The sequence below is a fragment of the Somniosus microcephalus genome, chromosome 18, assembly GCF_052327205.1.
Source record: "Somniosus microcephalus isolate GS21.2 chromosome 18, FLI_Smic_1.0, whole genome shotgun sequence".
NCBI classification, from domain to species: domain Eukaryota; kingdom Metazoa; phylum Chordata; class Chondrichthyes; order Squaliformes; family Somniosidae; genus Somniosus; species Somniosus microcephalus.
In genome coordinates this window covers 83,883,681-83,897,979 of record NC_141004.1, presented here as the reverse complement: position 1 = coordinate 83,897,979, position 14,299 = coordinate 83,883,681, and the positions used below count along the sequence as shown (strand labels likewise).

Genomic DNA, 14,299 nt, shown 5'->3' with positions numbered 1-14,299 from the left:
GTCTGCAAACTTGGAGATATTACATCTAGTTCCCTCGTCAAGATCATTAATATATATTGTGAATAACGGGTTCTGCGGTACCCCACTAGTCACTGCCTTCCACTCGGAAAAAGACCCGTTTATTCCAACATAACGACTGTTTGTCAATACAGACTCATTGGCTATGTGGCTCTTGAGGCTGCAATGAAGTGTTAAATAAATACAAGTTTTTTCTTAAAGACAGTGTTTACAATAATCACCCCAAATCACTTGGTATTACCTAGTATTTTGCTTCACATTTACTGTCCCTTCTCCTTGTCCCTGGTCTCTCTTTCTCTTGCCTCCCTCCCTCCCCCTAGGACATTTGCTCCCTTACCCGGATACAGTTCCACGGGTGCCATCTGCCCTTTACCCTCGAATATTTAACCCAAGCAGCATGTCGTGTCTGAGCTTTGTCGGTGAGTTTCAATCCCCTCCTCGGGCACCCTTTCTGCCATCTCTTTAACTTGGTATCGTGGGGACTGTCTCATCGATCGGGGCTGCTATGGTCTCGGTGTTTGCGAGGCCAGTCTCTGATCCACAGTGTGTTCCTGCGGTCTGCCTTGACCCAGCTCTTGCCCCACTAACGGAGCAGCGGGGGAGTTGGCAAGGACTGAACGTCACTCTTCTTCCCTCAGACTTTGAGATGGCAAAGGACAAGTCACTGCGTGCTGATAAGATGTCACAAACAAACAAACTTCAACAAATCTCCTTCAGGAAATAAATACAGGAAGGGTACATTTGCCGATCTACTGAATTACATCGAATTTTACAGCACAGAAACAGGCCATTCGGCCCAACTGGCTTATGCCAGTGTTTCTGCTCCATACCAGCCGTTACCAAGCCTGCTGAGCCGCAGCAGCCTCTGTGCTGTCGATTCTTTAATCATTTGGGCCCACGGGATTAATAGTTCAATTTAAGCAGTCGGTTAAATAGAGGACACACAATGAAAATCAGTAAACACTTTATAAACTGACAGAGAAGCCCAGAAGCTCCCGCTGCCACTCGTGGACAATGTTTGTGTAACGTTCCTCTGCCACCTACTTTAACCAGCGGTTGAGCTGTTTGTTTTAACTGGTTAGTGCCTCACATGAACCTGTCAAATACAGTTCTTGCCTGCCAATCTTTTCAGCAGTCATTTCTAGGCCCAAATATGTTGATTTATTTTTGAATTTCCTGGCCTCCTCTCGTGGACTAAGGAGCAACAGAATATGAACAAAAAAGCTCAAACCCACTTTCTGACCTGAGCAGCGGAGCCTGGTGATGTGGGAGCGATTGAACCATCGTCTCTCCAATACCCTGGAGCACCCCACCCTAGCTGCAGACTTGTGGATTTCACACACCTGGCCAGACATAAGAACTAGGAGCAGGAGTGGGCCACACGGCCCCTCGATCCTGCTCCGCCACGCGGCCCCCCGAGCCTGCTCCGCCACGCGGCTCCCCGAGCCTGCTCCGCCACACGGCCCCTCGAGCCTGCTCCGCCACACGGCCCCCCGAGCCTGCTCCGCCACACGGCCCCTCGATCCTGCTCCGCCACACGGCCCCTCGATCCTGCTCCGCCACGCGGCCCCCCGAGCCTGCTCCGCCACGCGGCCCCCCGAGCCTGCTCCGCCACGCGGCCCCCCGAGCCTGCTCCGCCACGCGGCCCCCCGAGCCTGCTCCGCCACGCGGCCCCCCGAGCCTGCTCCGCCACGCGGCCCCCCGATCCTGCTCCGCCACGCGGCCCCCCGATCCTGCTCCGCCACGCGGCCCCCCGAGCCTGCTCCGCCACGCGGCCCCCCGAGCCTGCTCCGCCACGCGGCCCCCCGAGCCTGCTCCGCCACGCGGCCCCCCGAGCCTGCTCCGCCACGCGGCCCCCCGAGCCTGCTCCGCCACGCGGCCCCCCGAGCCTGCTCCGCCACGCGGCCCCCCGAGCCTGCTCCGCCACGCGGCCCCCCGAGCCTGCTCCGCCACGCGGCCCCCCGAGCCTGCTCCGCCACGCGGCCCCCCGAGCCTGCTCCGCCACGCGGCCCCCCGAGCCTGCTCCGCCACGCGGCCCCCCGAGCCTGCTCCGCCACGCGGCCCCCCGAGCCTGCTCCGCCACGCGGCCCCCCGAGCCTGCTCCGCCATTCAATAAGATCATGGCTGATCTTTGACCTCAACTCCACTTTCCCGCTCGATCTCCATATCCCTCGATTCCCTTAATATTCAAAAATCTATCGATCTCCGCCTTGAATAAACTCACCAACTGAGCCTCCACAGCCCTTTGTGGTAGAGAATTCCAAAGATTCACCATCCTCTGAGTGAAGACATTTCTTCTCATCTCAGTCCTAAATGGCCGACCCCTTATCCTGAGACTATGCCCCCCAGTTCTAGACTCTCCAGCCAGGGGGGAAACAACCTCTCAGCATCTACCCTGTCAATCCCCCTCAGAATCTTGTATGTTTCAATGAGATCACCTCTCATTCTTCTAAACTCCAGAGAGTATCGGCCCATTCTGCTCAATCTCTCCCCATAGGACAGCCCCCTCATCACAAGCGGAGCTTTCAAATCAAACAGAATTTAATTTATTTAACAAAACAAAATGCGGTTGAGTTGGCTGGAGGAGAAGCATTGACCTGAACCGTGACTCGAAGGGAAAGTATATCTTTTTTTATTCGTTCACGGGATGTGGGCGTCGCTGGCAAGGCCAGCATTTCTTGCCCGTCTCTAATTGCCATTTCAGAGGGCAGTTAAGAGTCAACCACATTGCTGTGGGTCTGGAGTCACATATAGGCCGGGTAAGGACGGCAGATTTCCTTCCCTAAAGGAGATTAGTGACCCAGATGGGTTTTTATGAAAATCCGGTAGTTGCGTGGTCACCATTACTGATGCTAGCTTTTTATTCCAGATTTATTTAATTAACTGAATTTAAATTCCCCGGCTGCCGTGGTGGGAGTTGAACTCATGTCTCGGGATCATTAGTCCAGGCCTCTGGATTAGCCCAGTGACAGAACCACTATGCCACCATTGCCAGTAAATGACACACGGTGGGTAAGTTGCAGTTACTGAGTTGGGGACACAGGTTACAGTGATTATTTTGCACTGACCTCCACAAGTGCTGCTTTTCAACAACACTGAATCCTCGCTCAGGTGGTGCGAGGAGAGAAACAAACACCAGGGACCTCAAACACGTTGAGTTCTCCGAGGAACTGGCAGCGTCAGGAGTGCTGATCTCACCCCTGCATTTTTAAATAGTTCTGACGTGAGGATTGCACACTGTGATGACACAGGCTTGTATCTCAGCGCACCTTGATCCCAATCTCTCGTGTAAAATGTCACCACAATGCAATATGGCACCGTTCAACGAAGCACGTGCTTTCGCCCCAGTGTCTTGGCTTAAATGCCTTCCACCCCATCAGCAGCAGTTTGGTAGGTCGCTCATCACATTGCTGCTTATCTGCACAAACTGGCTGCCGCATTCACCTGCCTAACAATGCCTGAAACACATGGGACTTGAGCACAAAATCCAGGCTGACACTCCAGTGCAGTACTGAAGGAGCGCCGCACTGCCGGAGGTGCCGTCTTCCGGACGAGATGCCAAACCGAGGCCCCATCCGCCCTCCCAGGTGAACGCAAAAGATCCCATGGCACCACTTCGAAGGAGAGCAGGGTAGCCCTCCCCAGAGTGCTGGACCAATACTTACCCCTCACTCAACATCACGGGGCGAAAACCCCCCAGATTATCTGGTCACCGTCACACCACTGCCCGTGGGAGCCTGCCCCGCGCCCCCTACACCACAACAGTGACCATATCCCACTGATTACACAGATACTGCGATACCTGCACCGTTACAGCAGCCTCCCTGCTGCCCCTTGTTACAGTCTTTGAAGCCTGGACTCTGGTTGGCTGTATTCCTGGAGGTCCAATCACACCACCTCACCTGATCCAACAGCCTCCAATATTCCTGGAGGTCCAATCACACCACCTCACCTGATCCAACAGCCCCCAATATTCCTGGAGGTTCAATCTCACCACCTCACCTGATCCAACAGCCTCCAATATTCCTGGAGGTTCAATCTCACCACCTCACCTGATCCAACAGCCCCCAATATTCCTGGAGGTTCAATCACACCACCTCACCTGATCCAACAGCCTCCAATATTCCTGGAGGTTCAATCTCACCACCTCACCTGATCCAACAGCCTCCAATATTCCTGGAGGTTCAATCTCACCACCTCACCTGATCCAACAGCCCCCAATATTCCTGGAGGTTCAATCACACCACCTCACCTGATCCAACAGCCTCCAATATTCCTGGAGGTTCAATCACACCACCTCACCTGATCCAACAGCCTCCAATATTCCTGGAGGTTCAATCACACCACCTCACCTGATCCAACAGCCTCCAATATTTTTAAAGGTAATTGTTGAAAGAAAATGAAAAAGAGAAGACAATATTTTTTTACCGCACCTGTGATGTTTCTCGCCGAGTTGCTAGCAGCAGTGTCCAGGAAATTAATCTTTCATTCTTGGATACTCTGGGACAATCTGGGAGGGTTAGTGAACCCAGCCTAGGGCCACAGATCTACCCTTTATGCATCATGGTGACGGGGATGGTGGGAGTGGACAGCTCGTTCATAGTCACTCGAGCAAACCTTCCCCTGGGCAGGAGCTACATGAACACTAACAAGGTCACCACACGTGGGAGCACCTGTTGAACTGTGCAGGATTGGGACCTAGGCGATGCGTCGGCTGCGGAACGCCAGCCCTCGCTTCGTGGGATACGCAGCGACTGCCGTTCACTTCCCCCCAACAGCTTGTCCGTTCGCAAAGACCTGCTCTTCCCTTTTGCGCAGAGAAAAGTTCCCTCAGGCTGCCTGACCCGGCTGGCAGCCTGTTCCTGGGACACCCTGGGGGGCCGGAGGCTCTTCCAACTCTGTCGTCTGGCTGGATCCGATGTCAATGCACTGTCCGGCACAGTCTCTGCCTGATGACCAGGAACACTAGCTGATATCAGGTAATCCCTGAGACCGCCTGCTGCCGCCCCTGGACACCCCCCTGCCGCCCCTGGACACCCCCCTGCCGCCCCTGGACACCCCCCTGCCGCCCCTGGACACCCCCCTGCCGCCCCTGGACACCCCCCTGCCGCCCCTGGACACCCCCCTGCCGCCCCTGCTGAACAGCTCATCCAGGCCTTCCGCACCCCTGGATTCTATTACTCTGAGTCCACCATAAATACAGCTGATCCCAAACTCTGCTGCCCGTGTCCTATCCCGCACCAAGTTCCCCTCACCCATCCCCCCTGTGCTTCCCTGACCTACATTGGCTCTCGGTCCACCAACACCGCAACTTGAAAATGCTCATCCTCGTGCTCCAGTCCCTCCACAGCATCGCCCCTCCCTATCTCTCTAACCTGCTCCAGTGTAACAATCCCCGCAAAATTTTCAGTTCCTCTGCCTCCAGCCTTTTATACATCCCCACATCCCACCATTGACACAAAAAGAAAATACTGCAGATGCTGGAAATCTGAAATAAAAACAAAATGCTGGAGATACTCAGCAGGTCAGGCAGCATCTGTGAAGAGAACACCTTTAGATGTTTTTCATATGTTATAAAGGCAAGAGGCTGCTGTTAACTAAATGGTAGATGCCCTTGAACACAGCCGTGCTTTGTGCCCGCAGGTGTTGTGCGTATGGGACCTGCTGGGATCTCCTGTCTGCTGGAAGTGTGAGGGGATGACTGAAGAGTCTTGGTTCAGCGACAGCAGCGACAGGGAATTCTGGGCGAGGGAGATGACTCGACGCCAGTGCAGATACTCCAGACACGCCAGGTAAGGGGCTTGATGGGGGAAGAATGCTGGAGAGACTGTCAAATGCTGATGGCAGTGTTCATTAAAAGGTGATGAACTATGCTAGTAAAATAGGCACAACCCTTACAGAACCACCTCTACCCTACAACCCCCCTAACCCCCCCCACATAATTCCCCTTCCCCAACTGCAACATTCTCCCCCCCACCCCAATCTATGACTGCCCCGATAACTGAGTGGTTTAAGGTGTGGTACTGACCAACCTTGTACAAATTGACAAATGTTTTTACCAAACATTAAAAATCTATCACCTCCGAATTTAAAAAACAAAGTTAATACTAACCAGAAAACACCATCTTTAATGCAAAGTGTGATATCTTTGCTGTGGAGCCCGTGCCCGCCTGTCCTTCCTACTTCCCAGGCCAGCACAGGAGGTGGTGGAGACAGATACCATTTTGATGGAGTGCAGCAATTCCTGGGAGGGGAAGGGTGTGACTGTGTGGGATGTCCATGAGGGGCTTGTCTGTGCAGAAAGTACATGCTCCTACTGGTGCAGTGGTTGCCCCAGTGACAGGTACTTTGTGTTATTCACTCGGAGTTCTGTTTGTTCCAGAATCACCAGTTTACGTTAGTAGGTTGAAAGGATAATGGAGCAGCTGGAATCGTCCATTTATCTGTGTAAAGTCCAACTGTTCTGCAGGTGATGACTCCCCACGCCTCCTGCAGTATGCCTGTGTCAGGAGGTTACAGTGATATTAAGACACAACTAAAGCTGTGTCCGTTTGGCCAGATACTCGGCTCCCCTGCACAAGGAAGGGCTGTCAGCTGTGGCTCAGTTGGCAGCACTCTCGCCTCTGAGTCTCCAGAGGCTTGAGCACAAAAATCTAGGCTGACACTCCAGTACAGCGCTGAGGGAGGAGGAGACGTTAAACTGAGGCCCCGTCTCTTAGTTGGACGTAAAAGATCCTTTGGCACTATTTTGAAGACGAGCAGGGGAGTTCGCCCCGGTGACCTGGGGCCAATATTTATCCCTCAATCAACGTCAGTAACACAGATTATCTGGTCATTATCACATTGCTGTTTGTGGGAGCTTGCTGTGCACAAATTGGCTGCCACATTACAACACTTCAAATGTACTTCATTGGCTGTAAAGCACTTTGGAACGTCCTGAGATCTTAAAGGCGCTATATAAATGCAAGTCTTTCCTAATAACGTTTTATTAAACCTTTCTCTTGACGAGGCCGACTCTTCATATCCAGAGGGTGCCAGGACTCAAAGATATTCAGAAAATCTATACCGTGCCTTAACATGTCGCTCCGAAAGTCCCAATGAACTTCATTTCCAAGTACAGGCACGGTTGTTATGTAGGCAAATGTGGCACTCATTGTGTGCACAGCAGCAACAAGTTGAATAAGCAGTTAATCTGTTTTGGTGGTGGTAGTTGAGGGAAGAATGCTGCCCAGGACACTGGGAGAACTCCCCTGATCTTCTAGAAATAGTGCCATGGGATCCTTAACTTCACAGGTACATGAGGCCTTCTCTGGAAGACAGCATCTGCGACCTTGTGTCAGGCCTGAGGAGGGGGCAAGTTCGAATTAGAGAGGGCACTCGGCCAGGGTATAGTTGCGTAGTGATTACGTAACTGGACTGCTAATCCAGACAATGAGTTCAAATTCCACCATGGCAGTTTGAAACTTTGAATTCAGTTTTTTGAAGTATTCTGGAAATAAAAAGCTCATATCAGTAAAAGTGACCATGAAGCTATCGGAGTGTTGCAACAAAAATAATGGTTCATCAACGTCCTTTAGGGAAGGAAACCCGCGGTCCCGACCCGGGCTATCTGATACGTGACTCCAGCCCGACACCAACGCGCTGGCCTAGCAAGCCCCTCCATTGTATCAGACCGCTACCAGCAGCTCAAGATAAAGCCCACCACCACCACCTCAGGGCAACTAGGGATGGGCAATAAATGCCGGCCTTGCCCGCATCCTGAGAATCAGTTACTGAAAAGTAAATGTGCCCAGATCTTGCAGTGGGTTTTGAAGCCACAATCTTCAGACTGGGAAGTGCGGAGCTGAGCTCCCAGCTCCCCCGATTACGTCATGTGTGGTGCAGAGTCGTGCAGCCTGGGTAGGCCCCATATTCAGTCCCCGGTCTGGGGTAGTTGGGGGACTTCCAGCTGCAGTTGCAATGGTACACATGACCTCAATGACCCTGGGATTCCTGCTCCTCTTCGCCTGTCAGAAACTGTGCCTGTGCAGACGTTGGATAAGGACAGGCAGCTGCTTCTAGTGGGCAGGGGCAACAAGCCCAAACACCCACAGGCAAGCAAACTGAGAAATTCAAGAGCAGCATGAAAGCTTTCTGACCTCGAGGTTGAAATGAAGGCGCAAAGCAGCATGTGAGACTTGATTAAATAGCCAGCCAACACTGACTGACCAGGTCACATGAAGCATGTTTACCTGGGCGAGGCACCAGAGGCTGCCAGTACTAAAATTAGCACTGCTGGTGGGGGTGAAAATCTAGTATAGAAGATCAGTGCTGAGGGAGTGCTGCACTGTCGAAGGTGCCGTGCTTTGGATGAGATGTTAAACCGAGGCCCCGTCTGCTCTCTCAGGTGGACGTAAAAGATCCCATGGCACTATTTCAGAGAAGAAGCAGGGAGTTCTCCCTGGTGTCCTGGCCAATATTTATCCCTCAATCAACACCTAAAACACATTATCTGGTCATTGCTATTTGTTGGACCTTGCTGTGTGAAAACTGGCTGCCGCATTTCCTATATTACAACAATGATTACACTTCAAAAGCACTTGATTGGCTGTAAAGTGCTTTTGAGACATCCTGAGGTTGTGAAAGGTGCTATAGAAATGCAAGACTTTCTTTTCTTTGCAGTAAGAGCGGGGGTGGTGTGCGTTGTCGAAGGGGACAGAAATTTGAGGGGGGTCCTATGTGCGGGTTTCTACCTCTCTCTGGCAGCATGTCCTCCTGTACAGCCAGCAGGAAGAGCCAGCGAGCTGACTCGGGCTGTGAATGGGCCCCAGAATGCAGTCCCATCGGGGAGAGGTCGATTGTTGTTTGTATGTCGGGCCTCCCAGCAAAGTAGCAACAGGGGAACCAGGTTCATGATTTTAAATCTTCAGCCAGACCGGTCTGTGGCCCCCCACCCCGCACCCCATCCCCACCCCAACCCCACCCATCCCCACCCCCACCCTCACCCACCCCCCACCCCATCCCCGCACCCCCAGCCCCAACCCACCCACCCCATCCCCCCACCCTCACCCACCCACCCCATCCCCCCACCCTATCCCCCCACCCTCACCCACCCCACCCCATCCCCCCAACCCCACCCTCACCCACCCCCCACCCCATCCCCGCACCCCCACCCTCACCCACCCACCCCATCCCCCCACTCTCACCCACCCCCCACCCCACCCACCCGGCTCTATAGGGTGGATCCTGGGAAGCTGGCAAGGAGGGTATTAGAGATTTTAAACCTGGAGGTGGCAAAGGCTCGAATGAGCGATTCAGCAACAAAAACAACTTGCATTTATATAGCGCCTTTAACGTAGTAAAACGTGCCAAGGCACTTCACGGGAGCGATTATCAAACAAAATTTGACACCGAGTCTCGTCATAGAGATATTAGGTGACCAAAAGATTGGTTAAAGAGGTACGTTTTCAGGAACGTCTTAAAGGAGGAGGGAGAGGTAGAGAGATGGAGAGGTTCAGGGAGGGAATTCCAGAGCTTCGGGCCTCGACAGCTGAAGGCACGGCCGCCAATGGTGGAGCGATGGAAATCGGAAATGTGCAGAGGGGGGAAAATAGAACGTGGACAGAGAGTAAAGGGAGATACCCGGGATAGTGGGGAATATAGAATGGGGACAGAGAGTAAAGGGCGATACCCGGGATAGTGGGGAATATAGAATGGAGACAGAGAGTAAAGGGAGATACCCGGGATAGAGGGGAATATAGAATGGGGACAGAGAGTAAAGGGCGATACCCGGGATAGAGGGGAATATAGAACGGGGACAGAGAGTAAAGGGAGATACCCGGGATAAGAACATAAGAACATAAGAAATAGGAGCAGGATTAGGCCAATCGGCCCCTCGAGCCTGCTCCACCATTCAATAAGATCATGGCTGATCTGATCCAAACTGCCAATCCACTATCACAGAACCATCTCCTGAATCTAACAGAATTAGACACATGAAATAGGAGCAGGATCAGGCTACATGGCCCCTGGGCCCGCTCCGCTACCCACAGGGCCATGACCGATCCGAACCTAGACTCGTGTCCAAATTCCTGCCCGCTCCCCGTAACCCTTAATTCCTTTTACTTCTAGGAAACTGTCTATTTCTGTTTTAAATTTATGTAATGATGTAGCTTCTACAGCTTTTTGGGGCAGCATATTCCATGGACCTACCACCCTCTGAGTGAAGTAGTTCCTCCTCATCTCAGTTTTGAAAGAGCAGCCCCTTATTCTAAGACTATGCCCCCTAGTTCTAGTTTCACCCATCATCGGGAACATCTTCCCCGCATCCACCCGATCCGACCCCTTCACAATCTTATATGTTTCAATAAGATCGCCTCTCATTCTTCTGAACGCCAATGAGTAGAGTCCCAATCTACTCAACCTCTCCTCATATGTCCATCCCCTCATCCCCGAGTGAACCTTCTTTGTACTGACTCGAGAGCAAGTATGTCCTTTCTTAAGTATGGACACCAAAACTGTACGCAGTATTCCAGGTGCGGCCTCACCAATACCTTGTACAATTGAAGCAATACCTCCCTATTTTTATATTCTATCCCCCTAGCAATGAAAGCCAACATTCCATTGGCCTTCTTAATCACTTGCTGCACCTGCATACTAACCTTTTGAGTTTCGTGCACCAGGACCCCCAGATCCCTTTGTACTTCAGTACTTTCCAGTTTCTTGCCATTAAGATAATAACTTGCTCTACGATTTTTCCTGCCAAAGTGCATAACCTCACACTTTCCAGTATTGTATTCCATCTGCCAAATCTCTGCCCACTTACTTAGCCTGTCGATGTCCCCTTGCAGGTTTTTTATGTCCTCCTCACTCACTATTTTCCCTCCCATCTTAGTATCATCTGCAAACTTTGATATGTTACACTCGGTCCCCTCCTCCAAATCGTTAATATAGATTGTAAAGAGTTGGGGACCCAGCACTGACCCCTGCGGAACACCACTAGTTACTGATTGCCAGTCTGAGAATGAACCATTTATCCCAACTCTCTGCCTTCTGTTAGATAGCCAATCCTCTATCCATGCCAGAATATTACCCCCAATCCCGTGATTTTTTTATCTTAAGCAATAATCTTTTGTGTGGCACCTTGTCAAATGCCTTTTGGAAGTCTAAATACACTACGTCCACTGGTTGCCCTTTATCCACTCTATACGTTACTTCCTCAAAGAACTCCAGCAAATTTGTCAAACATGACTTCCCCTTCATAAAACCATGCTGACTTTGTCCTATTAAATTATGATTATCCAAATGTCCTGTTACTGTCTCCTTAATAATGGACTCCAAAATTTTACCTACCGCAGAAGTTAGGCTAACCGGTCTATAGTTTCCAGCCTTCTGTCTACTGCCCTTTTTAAATAAGGGTGTTACATTAGCAGTTTTCCACTCTGCCGGGACCTTTGCCGAGTCCAGGGAGTTTTGGAAAATTATTACCAATGCATCCACAATCCCTACCGCCACTTCCCTCAAGACCCTAGGATGTAAGCCATCAGGTCCAGGTGATTTATCCGCCTTGAGTCCCATTATTTTACCGAGTACCACTTCCTTAGTGATTTTGATCGTGTTTAGCTCCTCCCCCCCCTTTAGCCCCCTGTTTGTCCAGTGTTGGGATATTCTTAGTGTCTTCTACTGTAAAGACTGATGTAAAATATTCAGTCAGTGTTTTTGCCATCTCCATATTTCCCACCATTAATTTCCCGGTCTCATCCTCTAAGGGAACATTTACTTTAGCCACCCTTTTTATTTTTATATAACTATAAAAACTCTTACTATCTGTTTTTATATTTTTTGCTAATTTACTTTCATAATCTATCTTCCCTTTCTTAATCAATCTTTTTGTTATTTTTTGCTGTCTTTTAAAGTTTTCCCAATCCTCTATCCTCCCACTAGATTTGGCTACCTTATATGCCCTTGTTTTTAGTCGAATACTATCCTTAATTTCTTTACTTAGCCACGGATGGCTGTCTTTTCTTTTACACCCTTTTCTTCTCAGTGGAATATATATTTTTTGGAAGTTGTAAAATAACTCCTTGAATGTACACCACTGATCATGTATCGTCTTACCCTTTAATCTATTTTCCCAATCCACTCTACTCAATTCCGCTCTCATACCTTCACAGTCTCCTTTATTCAAGCTTAGCACGCTTGTTTGAGATCCAACCTTCTCACCCTCTAATTGAATATGGAATTCAACCATGTTATGGTCACTCATTCCAAGGGGATCCTTTACTAGGACATTTTAAATTAATCCCGTCTCGTTACACAGGACCAGATCTAAGGTTGCTTGCCCCCTGGTCGGTTCAGTTACATTCTGCTCAAGAAATCCATCCCTAATACACTCAATGAACTCATCCTCAAGGCTGCTCTGCCCAATTTGATTTGTCCAATTAATATGATAGTTGAAATCCCCCATAATTATAGATGTTCCCTTATTACAAGCCTCAACTATTTCCTGATTGATACTCCGTCCAACAGAGTTGCCACTGTTCGGAGGCCTATAGACTACGCCCACTAGTGTTTTTTTCCCCTTATTATTCCTTACCTCCACCCAAACTGTTTCATTATCCTGATCTTTTGACCCAATATGATTTCTCTGTATTACACTGATTCCTTCCTTTATTAACATAGCCACCCCACCTCCCCTTCCTTCCTGCCTGTCCTTCCTGATCGTTAAATAACCTGGTATGTTTAATTCCCAGGCATTGTCACCCTGCAGCCATGTTTCTGTAATGGCCACAAGATCATACCCATATGTAGTTATTTGTGCCATTAACTCATCTATTTTGTTACGAATGCTACGTGCATTCAGATAGAAAACTTTCAAAGATGTTTTGTGACACTTAGTTCCTGCTTTTGCCCTTTTTATTACTTTACCTTTTACTCCACAGTGGGGAATATAGAATGGGGACAGAGAGTAAAGGGAGATACCCGGGATAGTGGGGAATATAGAATGGGGGCAGAGAGTAAAGGGAGATACCCGGGATAGTGGGGAATATAGAATGGGGACAGAGAGTAAAGGGAGATACCCGGGATAGTGGGGAATATAGAATGGGGACAGAGAGTAAAGGGAGATACCCGGGATAGAGGGGAATATAGAATGGGGACAGAGAGTAAAGGGAGATACCCGGGATAGTGGGGAATATAGAATGGGGACAGAGAGTAAAGGGAGATACACGGGATAGAGGGGAATATAGAACGGAGACAGAGAGTAAAGGGAGATACCCGGGATAGAGGGGAATATAGAATGGGGACAGAGAGTAAAGCGAGATACCCGGGATAGAGGGGAATATAGAATGGGGACAGAGAGTAAAGGGAGATACCCGGGATAGAGGGGAATATAGAACGGGGACAGAGAGTAAAGGGAGATACCCGGGATAGAGGGGAATATAGAATGGAGACAGAGAGGAAAGGGAGATACCCGGGATAGAGGGGAATATAGAATGGAGACAGAGAGTAAAGGGAGATACCCGGGATAGAGGGGAATATAGAACGAGGACAGAGAGTAAAGGGAGATACCCGGGATAGAGGGGAATATAGAATGGAGACAGAGAGTAAAGGGAGATACCCGGGATAGAGGGGAATATAGAATGGAGACAGAGAGTAAAGGGAGATACCCGGGATCGAGGGGAATATAGAACGGGGACAGAGAGTAAAGGGAGATACCCGGGATAGAGGGGAATATAGTACGGGGACAGAGAGTAAAGGGAGATACCCGGGATAGAGGGGAATATAGAATGGAGACAGAGAGTAAAGGGAGATAGCCGGGATAGAGGGGAATATAGAATGGGGACAGAGAGTAAAGGGAGATACCCGGGATAGAGGGGAATATAGAATGGGGACAGAGAGTAAAGGGAGATACCCGGGATAGAGGGGAATATAGAATGGAGACAGAGAGTAAAGGGAGATACCCGGGATAGAGGGGAATATAGAATGGAGACAGAGAGTAAAGGGAGATACCCGGGATAGAGGGGAATATAGAATGGGGGCAGAGAGTAAAGGGAGATACCCGGGATACAGGGGAATAGAGAATGGAGACAGAGAGTAAAGGGAGATACCCGGGATAGAGGGGAATATAGAACGGAGACAGAGAGTAAAGGGAGATACCCGGGATAGAGGGGAACATAGAATGGGGACAGAGAGTAAAGGGAGATACCCGGGATAGAGGGGAATATAGAACGGGGACAGAGAGTAAAGGGAGATACCCGGGATAGAGGGGAATATAGAATGGGGACAGAGAGTAAAGGGAGAT

At 50.2% G+C, this 14,299-nt stretch overlaps 1 protein-coding gene across 1 annotated transcript in view; it reads left to right on the top strand.

Moving 5' to 3' along the window:
- The first annotated feature begins 5,584 nt into the window (after nucleotides 1-5,584).
- The window catches only part of LOC147105420 (BTB/POZ domain-containing protein KCTD20-like), a 177,595-nt gene continuing 168,880 nt past the window's right edge, over nucleotides 5,585-14,299 (top strand). The window contains exon 1 of the mRNA XM_086011727.1: nucleotides 5,585-5,810. Within this exon, the coding sequence (XP_085867853.1) occupies nucleotides 5,620-5,810 (191 nt within the window). The 5' untranslated portion in view covers nucleotides 5,585-5,619. The remainder of the gene's footprint in view (nucleotides 5,811-14,299) is intronic.